Genomic DNA, 18,229 nt, shown 5'->3' with positions numbered 1-18,229 from the left:
GTCACCCATCTCAACCGTACTGCACTTGAGGACACAGACATGGTCAGCGCTTTTTTCCAGGATTTGCATCTAGGTCAGAAAATACTTTGGATGCCAGGAAATGACGGTTTGTATTGCTCCAAACCACGCCACTGAACCATACTGTTTGACTGAATTACTGTAAACAATATAAATATTTTTTTAAAATATTAATTTACTCATTCCATCACTTCTCCCTAGTTGTCTTTCTCTTTTGTTAATCAACTGCAGGATTGTATTAACTCTCCAACTAAACTCTCTATCTCCATGTGTCAGCCCTTAAAGCTGAGCGGTCCCTCACCATACTCTTTAGATCAGAGACACACACACACACCACACAGGCCTGTTCTGTTGCAGCACCAGATGGTGGGTGGACACACACACACACACACACACACACACACACACACACACACACACACACAGGACAGAAACAGAACACACTAACAGTAGCTGGGGACGAAGCTGAGACCCCAGAACCGCAGAACTGGACTGAGACAAACAAGCGGAACGTCCCTGAGCCCCAAACAAGCGGAACGTCCCTGAGGAGGAGGGTCAAGGGTCAAAGCCTCTGACACCCCTGGCAATCCCGTCAGGCGTTAGTGTCCCCCGATAAACAAAACCCAGGGGAAACATTAGGTCCTAAGGTGAACACTTCCGTTATTGATCGCTAGTTGAAAGGAAGAGCTGTTTTACCGCAACAAGATGGACTGTGGCCAGCTGGAGAGCTGTAAAAAAAAGTAATAATGTAACTCCTCAATACAGTGTAATTAATTGTGGTTCATTGTGGTTCAAGAACCTCAATCATTTCCAGACAACTGAGCTCCTAAGATTTGGCCTGGACGCAAAGCCCTCTGGCAAGGAAACTCATACAGACATTTCTGAATTCTGATTATTATTATTATTCAACAGTCAGATCAAATAGTAGATTTCACAGACATGGCTTAAGACTAAACCTAAACTAAAAAGCATCTTCAATGGAGATTTTACATTGAAAGTGTGATTCAGTCCAGGACGAGGCTTAAGCCTTGTCTGTGAAACTGGCCCCCAGTGTCCTATTTTGACGGCGTAAAAAACAGTTTTAGCACAAAGGGGTGCTAGGGGGTGTGACTGAAATGTGACTGCTATTTTCAAGGATGGGACTTTTCAGCGCAACTGATGGCACTTGACCTGCTCAATGTCGTGAACATGGCTCTTTAATGCCAAGGACGTGCCTGTGTTTGGACATGCATTCGTTTTGTAATACATGCCATTTAGCTGACGCTTTTATCCAAAGCAACTTACACTGCAGTGAGTGCAGACATTTTTCAGTATACTGTATACCGGTATATGGTCCCAGCTGGAATCGAACCCACAACCTAAGCATTGTTAGCACCATGTTCTACCACACTGAACCACAGTGAAGGTCACGATGAAGGTGACGAGGCTTACATGAGGTTCACACGCAGGGGGCCATCACAGTACTTAGCGCTGCCTGCCGCAAGACTGGACAACTCCTCCTCCGGCCGGCTCGATCGGGGTGATCAGAGTCACAGGCCGGGGAATGTTAAACCATATTGGACTGTTGTTACTGTATAATGTTTCAGATGTCTACTTATGTCTGTTTATGTTATTCCATTATTCAATTGCCACTTTATTATTATTATTATTATTATTATTATTATTATTATTTTGTTGTTGTTTGTAGTGTGAGCTGCTGTAACGCCTTAATTTCCCCTCGGGCAGATAATATAAAAGTGACATTTTTTGGCTGGTGTTAATTGTATTTGATTGTTGTCGTAATCGTATCAATAAAAAATAAAATAAAAATAATAATACACCCTCCCCCCTGCCCCCTCCCCCTTGCAAATGGTTTTGTCTCAATCAATCAATCAACTTATCTGTTGACAATCCGAATACAACTTCTTGTCATGAAAAGCACCGCGTCCCGAGCCCGGTTACGGTGAATGAGAATATCACTCAGGTAGGCACTGTTTTAATGATGAAACCACGATTAAACAACACTTACTTACTTTTTACGATATATTAATGTAAAAAAAAAAATATATAAAGCTCCGTAGGACTTGCCACCTTAACTCTGTAATTTCGTCATCACTAGCCTCGGTACTCGCGAGCAAGTAAGTTAGTGTAATTATCAGTCGACGTGCAATTAATTTCTGAAGCTGGTGTTGCATCGTTTTGGTAGGTTAGTGATTAGTCACTCCCTTTTCTTAATAGGCTGTTTTCTAAAAACGTGATGTTTAAAAGTGTATTACTGTTTGGCCATGTCGCGGTGTGTTTCCCCTGTTAAAATACAATATTGATTGGGAAATAACAAGCAGCATAAACACTGCTAGAAGAGGCAAATGTTTTCGTGCGTGCGTGCGTCCCCTGAGTCAGTGCCCCCCAAAATGTCTCTGCAAGGCCCTGCCCTCTGGGATCAATAAAGTGTCTATATCTGTTTATCTAGGCTAGGCTAGGACAGAGGAATCACAGCCCCAAAGGAGACTAGCTGTATCCTGGCAGGTGGACTCTGTGCAGAAGTCTGTGGCTAATAGGTTCTCTCTATAACAACAACAATTTGCAGCTTTATCACCACTTCATAGCACTGACAGTACAACTTTGACTGTAGACAGGTGTGACCGTAGACAGGTGTGACCGTAGACAGGTGTGACCGTGGACAGGTGTGACCGGCTGTGGCGCAGGAGGTAGAGCCGGCGTCTAATGATCGCAAAGGTCGGCAGATCGGCGGTTCAAGCCAGGTTGGCCACATGTCGAAGTGTCCTTGGGCAAGACACTGATCCTCAAATTGCTCCCAGTGAGTGGACCAGCAGGGCCTTGCATGGTAGCTTGCTGCCATTGGTGTGTGAATGGGTGAATGAGAGGCCGTTGTAAAGCGCTTTGGATAAAGGCGCTATATAAGCGCAGTCCATTGACCGTGGACAGGTTTGACTGGACTCGCCCTGCGTGGCAATCATGTCAGTGCTGTGTGTATTATTGAGGAGTGGAGCCTGAGCCTGTGACCTCACAAAGGGCCGACGAGGCGCTGGCGTCCATGCATACTTTAATGAGAACTTTCATGGCTAAGAGAGAGAGAGTGGGACAGATGCCCAAGTGCAAGCGTCTTTGTTGCCCCGAAGGACCGCTCTGACCTGACACGCAACACGCTTAGCCTACCCACCAATCGTTCTCACTGTCCTCCCGGTGTCATATTTCCCTCTAAAAGGTGCACTGAAAGGCAGATGGGTCCTGTTTTAAAAGGGGAAAGGAGGTTACAGGCAGCAAGGCTAATAAGCCTTGGTCTTCTTTAGCCCAGGGCCATTCAGTCGCTGGACATTGAGTAGAGCTTTGTAAGGTATTTGTGTGGTCAGTCTGCCAGTCAGATGTATTGAAGGTTTCTGAAGAACATTGTTCCAGAGAGTTTGTGAATTCAGAAAAATCTATAATTTATTTTTTATTTTATTTTGAAAATTATAAAGAAAATCCTAAAAGTCACTAGTCCTTTCAAGGGGATGCCATAAATATGACACAACTGTCCATGCATGTTAAAAAAAAAGGCCTTCATCAAGGAGTCTGATTCTGCTTTATTCGCCCTGGGATGCCTTGTTTGTTCTCCAGCGTTTGCAACATAAACACCTCCTTTTCACCAACGCGCACCTGGTTCTAGTTCTGGGCTGGTGCTAGTGCCGGTTTGCAGTTGGTTGCGAACCTTCTAAGAACCAGGCTTTCCGCGGGCTAGAGAGCCACGTCATTACGTCACTGTATACGTCTGTATATGTCACTGCTTTTGCAAACTTAAAGCACAACTACAATATAATAATACAACAATAACGTATTGTGCTGCTAGTCACGATTGCTATGGACAGACAGAATGAAGAAGAATTAGAATAGGTAATTTCCTAACACGTTTTGATTATTATTAACACTGAACGTAAGATGTTAATCTTAGCCTTTGTTGTAAGCTAGCTCGCTAGGTCGATATAGCAAGCTACCTAGCAGCATGGACTATGCTGTTATCGATCACATTGCAGTTAAACAAATTGATTAATGATACACTGATTTCTATTTTTGCTGCTCATGATAATCTCTGACTTAAGCAGTTCTTGGTTCGAGACCAGCCAAGTGTTGGTGCCACTCTGGAACCATTATGACACGTTCTAGTCTTTTGGTCCGCATATCGGCAACCAAATCAAAATGTTCAGACTTTTCTTTTGAAACATGGAATTACGTTTCAACGTTGTTGAGAATCACAACACAAACTCGCTAGTCAAGCCAAAATACTGCAATGCAATGGTTTCGGTGAGTAATCCCCACTGCTACCTAGTTAACTATCTATAACACTACTTGACATTGTTAGCAGGCTTACAATGCAAGCTGTGTTAGTTGACTAGCGATGTGTCATTGTTTTTCAACAACGCGGAAATGTATTACATTAGAAGAAAATTACATTAGATCCCGATATGCGGACCAGAGCATTAGAACGTAACACATTTTTCCTTTTGCTGTCGAAATGTGAAAAACTGGTTTGAGATTAGGCACTTGCTCTGAACTGGCCCTCAAACTGCCTTGGTGGAACAGACACAACACAACGAAGGCATGGCATTGGCCAAGGACAAGCATGATTGTCTATCAAAAGCACATACAGTATTACCCATGGGTAGAGAGAACTGTGAGTCACCAGAGGGAGCCAAACAAGCGGGCTGAACAATGCCTTTTTAATTGCAAGAAAAAATAATAATAACAGTAATTAGGGCCGCATGGAAGGACGGGTCAGGAAGTGTCGCGTGTTTGCTCCCAATCCCTTGAGACAGGGCGGAGATGGGGTGACAGGACGGGGGGGCTGTTGTTGTACTGTAGATGACGGGAGGGCTGAGAGTGCTGGCCTCGTTCTGACAGCTGGGACGGCGGTGTCACCCTCCACAACCATCCACTTGACATGTATTTCCGCCGTACAGCCGATGACGAAACAACCGCTGCTGTCAAAGCAGTCGATGCTAACGTCGACCCTGCCTAACCTCTCTCCCTAACCTATCTGGAGGAAGACTAGCAGACTGCACTGGACTACACTCTACTGGATTGAATTTGACTAGACTAGACTGGCCTAGACTGGACTGGACTGGACTGATGACCACAGTGGTAGTGGTGTGTTAAGTACAGTGGAGTGTTTCACCTACTGTGTTATTGTCCATACATGTCTGTCCAGGCTCTCTGGCAACAAAAACATGAATGGAAATTCAGCTAGGTGAGGGAGGGGAGGGGAGGGGAGGACCACCCCACTGATACAATGGTAAGGGGACACACTAGGACTGTGTGTGGAAGTGAAGCAGTCTTCTCTCCAGAGGATAAAACAATGTCAGCTGCTGCAATCACATTGAGCTATTTGAAGCATCCAGAACATCGCGCCCCCCCCTACACCCCCCCAATCTCGTTAAAAACAGATGGGAATTCATTCAAATCGTCCTGGGCCGTCCCAGGAATAACACATCCTTTCGGGGAAACCACTGTAAGAGGCAGTGCCCTCTGCTCCGATCTCTGCTGCTTAAGATGCTGCTGGAGTAGCTAACAGCCAAGCCTAGAGCAGAGCGGCTCTGCCTAAACCTTATAGAAGAATGGGGGGGGGCGGACTCGTTGCCCTTCCCAGACCTTGCCATTTGGTACTAAGTCATGTATGTCTGTTTAAACGTGAGATGGCTTTGTGGTGGAAACTTGAATGATTGATGATGATTGATGTGGGGATGGCTGTATCTTTATAGAGTCAGTTCTTATGTGGTATTGGCTCAATAGGTGTTATGTAATCCTGGCTGGGACACTTGGGTACTCTGGTCACTCTCAAAGAGCGTGTCACAGTAACGTGTGCAGAAAGGGAGAAGGCGAGTTGGAAAGGTGAAACCTGCTATGTGGTTGGCATGTTCACATCAGCCTTTTGTGCTATCTATTATATTGTACAGTAGGGTCAAATGTTAATACACACATTGATCGCTAGACCTCCACAGTACATTAACTGACCTCCCCTTCCAGGGACTGGAATGGTAATGTAATGTGGTCTGGTCAGGACAGTCATGTGTGAGGGGTGGTGGTCTGCTGTCATCTGTAATGTGTTAGACAAAGGTTGTGATCTGGTGTGTAATATTAATGAAATGTATGAGTTTTGTTGTGGTCAGTTTCAGTTTGTAGTATACGGTGTGTGTGTGTGTGTGTGTGTGTGTGTATATGTGTGTGTGTGTATGTGTGTGTCTGCATGTACAGTATGTGTGCGCTCACGTGTGCTTGTGTGTGTCTGCATGCATGTGTGCGCATGTCTGCATGCGTGGGTGTGTGCTTTGTGCGTGTCTGCATGCATGTATGTGCTTGTGTGTGTGTGTGTCTACATGCTTGTGTGTGTGTCTGCAATCTGCATGCGTGTGTGTGTGCTTGTGTACTCACTCCACTGTGTCCTCCCAGCTGCACCAGTGCTGCTGGTCTAGGGCCTCCATGTCCAGTCTGAACTTGGCCAGGCAGAACTCCTCGATGGCGTACTCATAGGGGCCTCCGCAGGCCATCACAGACACACTGTGACACACTGAGGGAGAACAGGGAGAACAGGGAGAGCAGAGAGTCAGAGAAGCAGAAGCATAGTCTCAGAGATTAATGGTGTCTAGTTTAGTTATGATGAGTAGGGGTTGTAGTGAGTAGGAGGAGTCGATCCTGTCTATTTTAAACAGAGGACACAGCTTTAGCATCATATCTCCTGAGATCCCTCAGAGGTCTGGAAAGCTATTTCATAGGTGGTGACAGGTGAAAGCCTACCGCTACAGTTCTGTTGCTGAGCTTCAGAGCGCTGGCTGGCTTTGAAGGGGCTTTGACAGGGCTTTGGAAGTGCTGTCTACACCTGTGGTGGCAGTTTCTCAGTGTGTGTGTGTGTGTGTGTGTGTGTGTGTGTGTGCGTGTGTGTGTGTGTGTGCGTGGGTGCGTGAGTGCGAGCGACCAGACTAGCTGTGAGATTCACTTTAATGCCTGGCAAAAAGATGGTCTCAGCTCAGAGTAACAGCCTTGCCTTGAGGCTCAGAGCAGAGGAGAGTGCTCTTGTTAAAAGGAAGGCGAGACTTTTAACAAAAGTAGCTAGAGGTTCTGGGTCACTGGAAATTAACACCCCGGAGTAGGAGTCATGAACATGTTTACAAAGAATATAGCCTAATGAGGGAGTTTGGAACATAACGCTATTGGCTGAATTGGCTCTGAACTGGGATTCCTGCGAGACATTTATCATGCTCTGGTTGAATTATTTTCTTTATATTATTTATTATTTCCTGGTTCAATTATTTTCTCTTTCATATTATTCCAAATAGAATATTTCAATAGAACCTTGTAAGACGTCTTCGGTAGTTAAACTTTGTCCGTTGTTTAATCTGAAAGTAGGCTAAACAAACCAAACTTCCTCAGACACAAACTTTCTCATTCATCTATTTCATGACCATTTCTGTGCATAAATGATATTTAAAGACTCAGTCAGTCCTGGTCTGGGAAACATTTGGTACCTTTCAATAAAACAGTACATTCCTTTGCCTTTTCCTGCCCGGTAATGGTGTGGAACAATGACAGAAGCTCTTGGTGAGGAGCGCTCCCACGGAACAAATGGTACAGACGAAAAGAAAGAGAGAAAAAAGAGAGGAGGGAGAGAATAATGAAGACTTCTTTCATTCGCTTTGACAGAATGGACACTTAACACGTTAAAAAAAAAGAAACAAAAAATAGTCTTTTTTCAAATGACTGGAAGCTAAACGTTATTTTATTCTGTCTGTCTATTTCTCTTGTGATTCTCGTCACGATGTCAGCCTATTATGGATGTCAAGGTGCCCTGCTGTATGGTAAACCGGGCCCCTGAGGCAGCCTGGAGAATGGGGACTGGACATCAATATGCACTAGCGCTGGGAAGATGTAATCTGAAGAGCCTCTCTCTCTCTCTGTATACATGTTTCTCTCTCTCTGCGTATCGGTCTACTACTTACATCTCTCCCCATCAATTTCTGTCAGCCACTGCGTGTGTCACAGGGGAAAGATTGGCCAATCGGCATGGGAAATCAGCCTCTTGGCTGAACTAACCTTTAGTTTCAATGGTGGGCAATTTCAGCATCGACCGTATTTTTTTTTTGAGAGGGCAGTCCCACTCGTTTGTTCAGTTTCTACTGAACAGAGACAGGAAAGTATGTGAGCATTGGATAGGCCGGATTCGAACGTATTCTAAAAGTTATAAGTGAGTTGATTATATGTTATTTTGTTATCACCAATCACTCCGGACCTCTGACCTTGAATACAAATCTGATGTGGATCTTTGAGGGGCGGCTGTGGCGCAGGAGGTAGAGCCGGCGTCTAATGATCAAAGTGTCCTTGGCCAAGACACTGAACCCCAAATTGCTCCCAGTGAGCGGGCCGGCGCCTTGCATGGTAGCTTGCCGTCATTGGTGTGTGAATGTTTGTGTGTGAATGGGTGAATGAGAGGCCGTTGTAAAGCGCTTTGGATAAAGGCGCTATATAAGTCAGTCCATTTACCATTAATACGTTTGAGAATCCCTGGTCTAGTTGAATGTGTCATTGAGATGACCCGGAGTGAAGCAGAGCGAGGAGAGGTGGAGGACAGATGAGGACAGATGTACATAGAAGAGATGGATGTTGACATGAGCAGGGGACGTGTTTACAGTCCAACATTCCAAGAAATGCAGTGCTTATAACCGACAGGAAGATTTGTCACACAACACTCAGGGAAGGTGTAAGTACAGATGTTAGATTACTACGATGATGGTCCCCATTGGTGCTGGCATTAGCTGGAGGGTGGAACTATCTTCCCAAATCCAAACACTACAAGACAACAAAAGTTTGTGAATGTCAAGTCAAGTCAAGTCATGTTAATTATATAGCACATTTACAACGACAAAACAGCCGCCCAAAGTGCTTAACAGATAAAACACTAGTAAAAGAAAACAACAAATAAAAATACACTAAAACAAAAACAAGGTGCAATACAGAATACAACAGGTGCAGAAATAAAAGTGCAGTTGTCGGGAAGCAGGCTCTATCCTCTCTGGTTTTTAGCCTGGTCCTAGGGACCTCCAGCAGCAGCTGGTCAGCTGACCTTAGGGCTCTGGATAGCGTATGGTGGTGCAGGACATCAGCTAAGTACAAAGGTGCCTGCCCGTTTAGTGATTTAAAAAGTTATTTTAAATCAATGCGGAAGCGGACGGGAAGCCAGTGGAGTGAGGCCAGGATTGGTGTAATGTGGTCATGCTTCTTGGTGCCGGTGAAGAGTCGAGCAGCCGCATTTTGGACAAGCTGCAGTCGGCGGAGCAGAGACTGGTTGATGCCAACATACAAGGAGTTGCAGTAATCCAGCCGGGTTGTTATGAAGGCATGGATCACCTTCTCTAGGTCCTTCTGCGGAAGGTAGGCCCTTGTTGTAGCGAGGAGTCTGAGGTGAAAAAAGCTATTTTTGACCACAGAGCAGACCTGCTTGGTGAATTTGAAGTCACTGTCAAAAATCACTCCAAGATCTCTGACTGAGGAGCGGATGTTTGAGCCAAGGGGACCTAGGGCATCAGCAGAAGGGGCTAGAGTAAAGTGTTGGCAAATAAAATGATCTTGGCCTTGCTTTCATTTAGATTGAGGAAGTTTGCACTCAACCATGCTTTGATGTCAGTCAGGCAGTTGAGCAATGGCAGAAGTGCAACCTTTCCTCTAGATTTTAGTGGCAGATAGACCTGGACGTCGTCAGCATAACAGTGGAAGGCCACGCCATGATTTGCCAGAATAGAGCCTAGGGGCAGCATAATAAAGGAGAAATAGAAGGGGGCCCAGTATCGACCCTTGAGGAACCTCACAGGTGAGAGGGGCCTCAGAGGAGAAAGATTCTCCTAACTGAACATAGGCCGGACAGGTAGGACTTGAACCAGCTTAAGGCGACACCAGTGATGCCCACATGCTGTTCAAGACGAGACCGTAGGATCGAATGATCCACTGTATCGAAGGCGGCTAAGAGATCTAGGAGCACCAAAATGGCGGGACAACCAGAATCTGCGGCTAAGAGCAGGTCCAATGTGGAGTGTAACCTACTGGTATCCATACTGACATTGATGTCTTAGTAGAATTGAGGCATTATACAAAAATTCAACAAATAACTAAATTTATCATTCCTGGGCTGTCACACTGGCCTGAGTGTGACAGATATTCGTAATATATATCATCTATATTATAGAAAATATAACCTGCTTTTTTCTTCAAATGGGTGGGCGCAATAAGGTGTGAAATGGAGGGGTAATGGACCTGGTAATTACACAAACGTCAGTATGAGAGACTAACCTTCAGCGGTATTGATTGGTTCTCTCTCTGAATAATAATGCCAAGTGTTTCTTCTCACTTCTTCACAGTGTGATCAGGGGACCGGCCTGATGGTTAAATTGAACTGTGTTGGGGTTGAACCCCCAGAATTAACATCTGATTCTGTGGCTCAGCTAGTACAGCATGGCGCTAACAACGCTTGGGTTGTGGGTTTCGACTCCCGCTGGTACCATTATATGCTGAAAAATGTATTACGCATTCACTGCAATCTAAGTTGCTTTGGATAAAAAACGTCAGCTAAACCGCATATATTGTAGTCCTAGGAAGTACTGTTGACATTGGGAGCAGGACTAAACATCATCTGTCTTTAACCTCTGACCTATCAGTCAATACGGCTGAAGCTGAAGTGTTCATTTATGTAAGCGGAGACCCTGCAGTGCAGAGATAGCCTACGCAGTTCTTTAAGGGTCACAGGGGCCATATCATATGAAAGAGTTAATCTCTATCTGGCTATAGATATAGGAAACTCCTCCGTTCTCTTCCTGTGACAGTCCTTTTGATTTCTTCAAAGCTTGTGCATATTCAAAAGCTTCGCCCACCTCTGCAGAGACAACTTCGACCCCAGGATTGATCTGTAAATGTTACATCACTGAGTGCTACAGTAACACTCCTCTGCCTTCTCTATCTGTCTCTTGTCGGTTTGCCAAGAATGAGAATATGTGACTATAAATACTGTCTGTCCTCTGTACAAAGCCGGAACTCTGTTGATTTTAATTCATCTTCTTTAGAGAGGATGCATACAGACATTTACAGCATATTATAGCAGATGCCTTTATCCAAAGCGATAAATATACTTTTGTCTAAGTGAATCATCTATCCATCAGTCATCGTAAGAAAAAGTAATCCATGCTATGACCAGGGGCCAATAAAATGTTATTATTAGCATTATATGTGTGTACACACACACACACACACATATAATGCTAATAATACAATTTTATTAGTTATTACACTATTAAACTCTTGATTCTTCCATCCAATAGCCTACAGCTTTATGACATTCCATAAGTAGAAGATGTTCCTTTGGAGAGAGGAGGTTGACAATGCCAAAACTAGTAAGATAGTAAGTGGCCAACACCACACCTGCTCTACATCACTGAAGTCACACTGCTATTACCCTGTCATTACCTGGTTAATACACTGCTATTATTAACCTGTTATACCACTGTTATAACCACCAAACGGCATTGTCGAACATAAGCAATTCATAATGGTATTCTGTGGGTTTTTTCCCCCCACAAGTCGAATAATCTCTCTTTCTGTCCTGTAATTCTTCATTCCACTAGCGTTGTGACTGCCAATAGCCCCTGGGTCCTAGCATCTAGATTTAGTTTTCTTATGATGACTGATGTATAGATGATTCACTTACTTAGATGTACTTGTTGTAAGTCGCTTTGGATAAAGGCCTCTGCTGAATGTCTCAAATCTAAGTGGATTCCGCTTCTTGAATTACATGAAGACACTCAGAACTAGCCCTGCAGAAGCAGGCCGAAGGCAGACGACTGTGAATTTTTCAGTGAACATCCTCTCAGGATGCAGTTTCTGGTGCCCACAGCTTTCTGAATGGAAGAGAGGGGAGGAGAGGAGAGGGGAGATCCTCTCTGGAGGAAACACGGTTCCAAAGCAGGCAGAGAGGGTTGATGTAGGCTAATGAACCATACTCTGCTATGTCTCCCTCCCTTAGGATGACAGGAACTGTCATGGTATTTGAGTAATAAAAGAAAGCACCTCTGTCTGTCTCTCGCTCTGTCTGTCTCTCGCCCTGTCTGTCTCTCGCGCTGTCTGTCTCTCGCCCTGTCTGTCTCTCGCCCTGCCTCTCTCTCGCCCTGCCTCTCTCTCGCTGTGTCTGTAGTTTGGCTGGTGACGTATTCTGCGGATGATATACGTATACTATAAATTATTTAAATAACTTGCATATAGGAAAAGATGACGCTGAAAGATGACGCACACACTGGTTGGGGTATAGAGCTAAAAGGAGACAAAATGCTTCTTCTTTCCAATATTTGGAGGGTATTGACTTTCCAATTCTTTCCTATACAGTGAAGGTATTCCCTCTTCTAACTCCCCTGCTGTGTAATTGTGTGAATTTGTGTGTTTAAAATTAAACAGCTCAGAGCAGACCCTGTGTCACAAGTCATCATTGTCATGCAATCAAAAAGCACAAGGGGCGCTTAGGTGGCGTAGTGGACTAAGCGCTGACCATGTAACCGCAGGGTTCCCGGTTCGATTCCGGCCGCTGACATATCCTGCATGTCATCCCTTCTCTCTCTCTCACCCATCCTTCCTGTCAAATCTCTACTGTCTCTGTCACAATAAAAATGAAAATATGAGTGTGACTGCCCCACTCAGAAAAAATAACTTAAAAAAAAGATTGGCAATTGAGATTCTCGGCCTGTATGTCAGCCTATCATGGATGTCAAGGTGCCCTGCTGTATGATTTGCATAAACCAGGTCCCTGAGGCAGCCTGGAGACTGGACATCAATGCACTAGCGCTGGGACTTGGGGTGCTGGTCCCATGTAATCTGAAGAGCCTCTCTCACTCTCCTTCTCTCTCTCTTTATCGCTCCTTCTCTCTCTACCTCTCTCTCTCTCTCTCTATCTCCTTCTCTCTCTGTAGCCTCTTCTCTGTCTCCTCTCTCCATTTCTCTCCTCTCTATCCTTCTCTGTCTCTCTTTCTCTCTCTCCTCTCTCTCTATCTCTCCTGTCTCTCCTTCTCTCTCTCACCTTCTCTCTCTCTCTCTCTCGCTCGCTCTCTGCCCTGTCCCCATCATGGCTGGGAGTTGGATGAATAATGGAGTGGAACGTGATGTTCCTAGGTCATTGGATGCGCTCCAGAAGAGACGTGCACGCCTGCAGCGGAGGCAGTTTTTACGGTGAAGAAGAGGGAGTGCCATGTGCCATGTTAGCCTGCGTTTCTTCTGAGCTTCCTGTAGCGCCCTGAGTCAGTACAGCGATGAGGACAGACAGCTGGCCAGTTGCATGGATGAATCACTAGTGCACAGATTAACTTAACTAACCACCAGTTAAGTTCGGCTCATTAGTAGTGCAGTACAGTGACGAAATAGCTAAAAACCCTTCTCACTCTTTTGAGACACTTGGCCTGCTCACTATCCCTAATCCTGTATAGTCACTCCATCGAGTACACTGCAAAAAGTCAGCTCTCAAAAACAAGAAAAAAAAAGCAATAAAATGGGGGAAATATTATCGGCCAGCAGAACAGGAACATTTTAATAAAACAAGATATGATAAGATAAAATATATCTTACAACTAGTGCAGTCAGACATAAAACAAGCATATATTGCTTTGATTTAAGATATTTAATCTTACTTTGATTTTTTTTGTTGCAGTGTATGTGCCCACCATGGAAACTATTTTGAAAGCAGTAATGCCATGTCTAACATTCCAGACATACTACCCTTAGTCCACCGGCAAGTTTATATTGGACACTCTCAGAATCCATTTACAAAAGGAGAAGTGCTGATGGCGGAGTACCAGGCAGTCTTCCCCACAAAGATCCCATTAGGAACTGCTTTACCTCAGACTCCACAGACTCCACAACCAGACAGCGGGATCTCTCTAGGGAATACAACCTATTATGATTTAAGCTGTCTTTTTAAATCCTCATTATTGCACACACAGCCAGAGATAGACAGTGAGGGAGACGGAGAGAGGGAGGGAGGGAGGGAGGGAGAGAGAGAGAGAGAGAGAGACCTCAGACTTGTTTAAAATAAACATTTGATCCCTATAATAAAACTAAAAATACCTTAGGCTGAGCTTATTGGGGATGTGTCAGCGTCCTTGAAGTGTTTTTGCATAAATCACACAAACAAACCAGCGAATTTAAATAAGGCAGAGAGCTCGTCAATACGCCACTTTAAACATCCAAAACAAAACATCTACTGGTGCAGAGCAAGAGTCTGTGGAGTCATTCTGTTGTACCAGACAGGTTTAGTAGATATTACAGAGCTTTGTGCAGAGGGCAGTATGCAGAGATAAAATGCTTGTTATGTGAATACTTGTCTTGCGTTTGTCTTGCGTTTCATACTGCTGTGCGTAGAAGCTATACTATATAAAGCTGAAAGATGACGCACACTGTTTTAGTCTATCTATGGATGGGCACTTCACATAGCCCAACAAACAAAAACCAGAACTGAACTTGACTAGGCACAGTGAGTACTATTATATATATATATCAGTGGAGGCTCCTCCATAGAGGTGGAGGAGGCCTGGCCTCCCCAATAATTTGAGAGAAGAGAGAGAGATTTAAAAAAGCAATAATTATATTTTTTATCAGACACACAACATACAATTCAGAACAATACTTCATCCATTTCTAATATTTATCCTGCAGAACAGCACTCATACACGCGTGTGGCGGAAAAAGGTACTACACGGAGGCCAGGCCTCCTGTCGGAAAGTGGTTTCTCATAGAAGTCAATGTAATGCAATTTTTTTCATGGCAATATGTGATTGGCCAAATCACTGAAAATGGGTGGGCACAGGAGGCCTGGCCTCCGTGTAGTACATTTTTCCGCCACACGCGTATGAGTGCTGTTCTGCAGGATAAATATTAGAAATGGATGAAGTATTGTTCTGAATTGTATGTTGTGTGTCTGATTGACATAGTGTTTGAGTGCTTTTGACATGTCATTGATTGTATGTAGTATGTTGTGGTGAATGTTGTGAGCCTGAGCAGAAGGGACAATAGCTGCTGCAGGCGGACCAGAGATTCATGCCAATTGTTTTGTTTATTTGATGACCCATTGTGCAGGCAATAAAAGCTGCTTCATCCACCATCCTGAGAGTGTCCCAATCCCTTCAGTACCGCCAAACACAAATTAATAATTTTTTAACAAAGACAGATAAGAAGAACAGGGAACATTCCATCGCGAGTGAAGCGAGCAAGCGGGAAAAAAATTGGCCTCCTCAATTCTGGAAGTCACCAGCCTCCACTGATATACTATATATATATATTATTACTTATTGAATACCTGCTGTTACCGTACTGGAGTAGAAATGTTGTTCTTCTCCTCATGTGTCCAAACTTAACACAGCTTTAAGAGAGATTCAAACAAATTCATGACGGCATCCCATTGAGTGGGTTGATTTCATACTGAAAATGACTACAGAGCATGTTAGATGGTAAGATGGGTTACTTGTGGGTTGAGAGTTTGAAAAAGAAAAAGCCTGCCAGCCTGAAGCAGTTGATAATAACATTAATAATAATAATGAATAATAGCATGCCCTACTTATTATCTTAATGTTATATTATCTTCACATGAATGGCTTGGCTCTTAAACTGGGTTAAAGATGTTTTAGCAATTATATTCAGTGACAAGCCAACATAATTGGTGTGTGGAGAATAGTCTTTGCATGTCAAAAAACCCCAAAACCCTCTGTTTCATCAAGATACAGAACCACCAAATGGGTTTTTGTCAACTTGACAAGCAATCTTGCACTGAGTAAAAGTAACCACCAAATAATCGGTTGAATAAGTCGGACAGTTGGAGGTCCCCGACCTGCACTCAGGAGCGAATAGAGTCAGTATGAGACCATCAGCCACACAGTTTCAGCCCAGCTCTGGTCACATACTGGACAGACTGAGTACAACAACTCAAATCCACTTTCACTGTAACAATACAAAATGCAGAGATGCAGAAAAGCTACGATGAGACAGAATCTAATCAAGTATTCTCAGGGAAATTGTAGAGTGTAACTGGACAAGAGAAAGCACTCACAATCTCAAATGGAATAGTTGAAGAGAGGTGGGAACTGTTACAGTAATCATAGTTGGTGGCGCCTGGGTGGCATAGCTCACTAAGGCACGTGTCACATAATCGCAGTCCCTGGTTCGATTCTGGCCATTTCTCACCCTGAAAACACCGTCGTGAAATAATTAGGACACCCCATGAAATATTTAGTTATTTTTATATATCAATATTTAATATTCTTTCAAACACTATCTATAAAAGTGATTTTGAAAGTGATTCTCTGACATAGACTGGGAGAATGTTTTTCCCACTGAATTATTTCATCTGTGTGATGTTTGAGGGGTGTCTTGCATCCACAACCTGTTTCAAATCACCAGACAGAATCTCAATAGGATTAAGATCCGGACTTTGGCCATTGCAGAACTCTTCCTTTCTTTCTTTTGAGCCATTCCTTGGTGCATTTACTGGAATGTTTTGGGTCATTGTCATGTTACATGGTCCACATCCGCTTCATCTTACATTTTTGGACAGATGGTCTCACATTTTCCTCAAGCATCCTCTGATGCAATAATGAATTCATAGTGGATTCTATGATGATGAGCTGGTCAGGCCCTGCTGCAGCAAAGCAGCCCTAAACCATGACATTTCCACCCCCATGTTTCACGTTGGTATGAGGTTCTTGTGCTCAAATGCGGTCTTTGGTTTGCGGCAAACATGTCTTCTGTTACTGTGCCCAAATAATTCAACTTTGGATTCATCTGCACATTGTTCTAGAAGTCCTGATGTTTGTCTAGGTGTTCTCTGGCAAACTTTAGTCTTGCCCTGATGGGTTTTATGGACAATCAGATTTGGCTTTTTTTCTCAGCTTTTTTGTCTTGTTCCAATGCAAACAAAAGAAATAAACATGTGAAAACCAAAGCATTTGTAATTGCAAACCTTTCCTGGGAGAACGTGTGCATTATCTGACAGAAGTGCAATGTTTTTGGCCATGACTGTATATAAAAATAAATAAATATATACAGTATATATAGTTCAGAGTATGTGGTTTGCACAGGAGAGGAAAAACAGGATAGGCCTATACACATTAAAACAATGAACGATGCATAACTTTTAGGACTGCTCGGACCAATGACAGTTCATCTTCCCTGTATGAGAGGTGTCATTAATACATGATGAAGTCAATCCTGTGTTCAGTCAATCAGTGTTAATTGCTTGCAGTTAAATATTATCTACCGTTATGAGAAGAGGTCGTAAAAATGGCATAATGACTGAATCAGTCACGTCGTCAATCAATTTAATCTCTTCCCTGTCTCGCATATTTTCTTTATTAACATACACTTCTGCAACGAGACACACACACACACACACACACACACACACACACACAATCTCTCTGGTGCGTACCCTTTATGATAAGGAATGACAGTGCTCTCTGTTGTGCTGGTGGCGATAGATCACAACCATTATTATATTTCCCACTATCCGTATTACCCAGCAGCGCCTATAGCTGCAGCGGAGGTGAAACAGCCTAGCTCTCTCCATGGTAATTGCTGACAATTAGTTGGGAAATGGACACACCACTACTCAAGCCTGCCTAAACCACACCGAGCCTCAGTGTCCATCCCAGAGAGAAGAAGAAGATGAATGTGTGACCACAGCTAGACCTACTTGTAACTGTGTACTTGGGGGGGTTAGGGGGCAAGGCTACCGCCGGGATTTTGAGTTCAGCAGCTTGACAGTTGCAGGGAAGAAGCTGTTTGTGAGCCTGCTGGTGCGGGAGCCTAGACTCCAGTACAGCCTCCCGTGTGGGAGGAGGGCAAACAGTATGTCACTGGGGTGTACATCCTGACATTTTTATGTACAAAACATGTATGCAGTTCACTGTACTGTAACTCGCTTTGGATAGAAACGTCTGTTAAAAGGCATATATTATAGATGTATTTATGGAAGACCATTTAAAGTGATTAAATTCATAACTCTTACAGTGCAATAAGAGTTTAATCGTTTCAGCCTGGCGGCGGTAGTTTGACAGGAACAATAGCCTGCAGCCACTTACTTTCTGGAGTACACAATAGATTCATAGTCGTAAAAGAAAACCCCAGAATAGACTATTATAGAGTTTGAGATTTCACTCCCTGTCTGCGTCAGCCCATT

At 43.9% G+C, this 18,229-nt stretch overlaps 1 protein-coding gene across 1 annotated transcript in view; it reads right to left on the bottom strand.

Annotated features, from left to right (window-relative positions):
* The window catches only part of ramp1 (receptor activity modifying protein 1), a gene marked incomplete at both ends in the record, with an annotated part of 38,383 nt that overhangs the window by 10,202 nt on the left and 9,952 nt on the right, over positions 1 to 18,229 (bottom strand). The window contains one exon of the mRNA XM_080536975.1: positions 6,421 to 6,556. Coding sequence (XP_080393101.1) covers positions 6,421 to 6,556 — 136 coding nt within the window. The remainder of the gene's footprint in view (positions 1 to 6,420; positions 6,557 to 18,229) is intronic.

Source organism: Nansenia antarctica, assembly GCF_963989245.1.
Source record: "Nansenia antarctica genome assembly, chromosome: 7".
Taxonomy (NCBI): Eukaryota; Metazoa; Chordata; class Actinopteri; order Argentiniformes; family Microstomatidae; genus Nansenia; species Nansenia antarctica.
The sequence above is the reverse complement of the archived record's forward strand: the minus strand, read 5'-3'. Positions and strand labels throughout refer to the sequence as shown.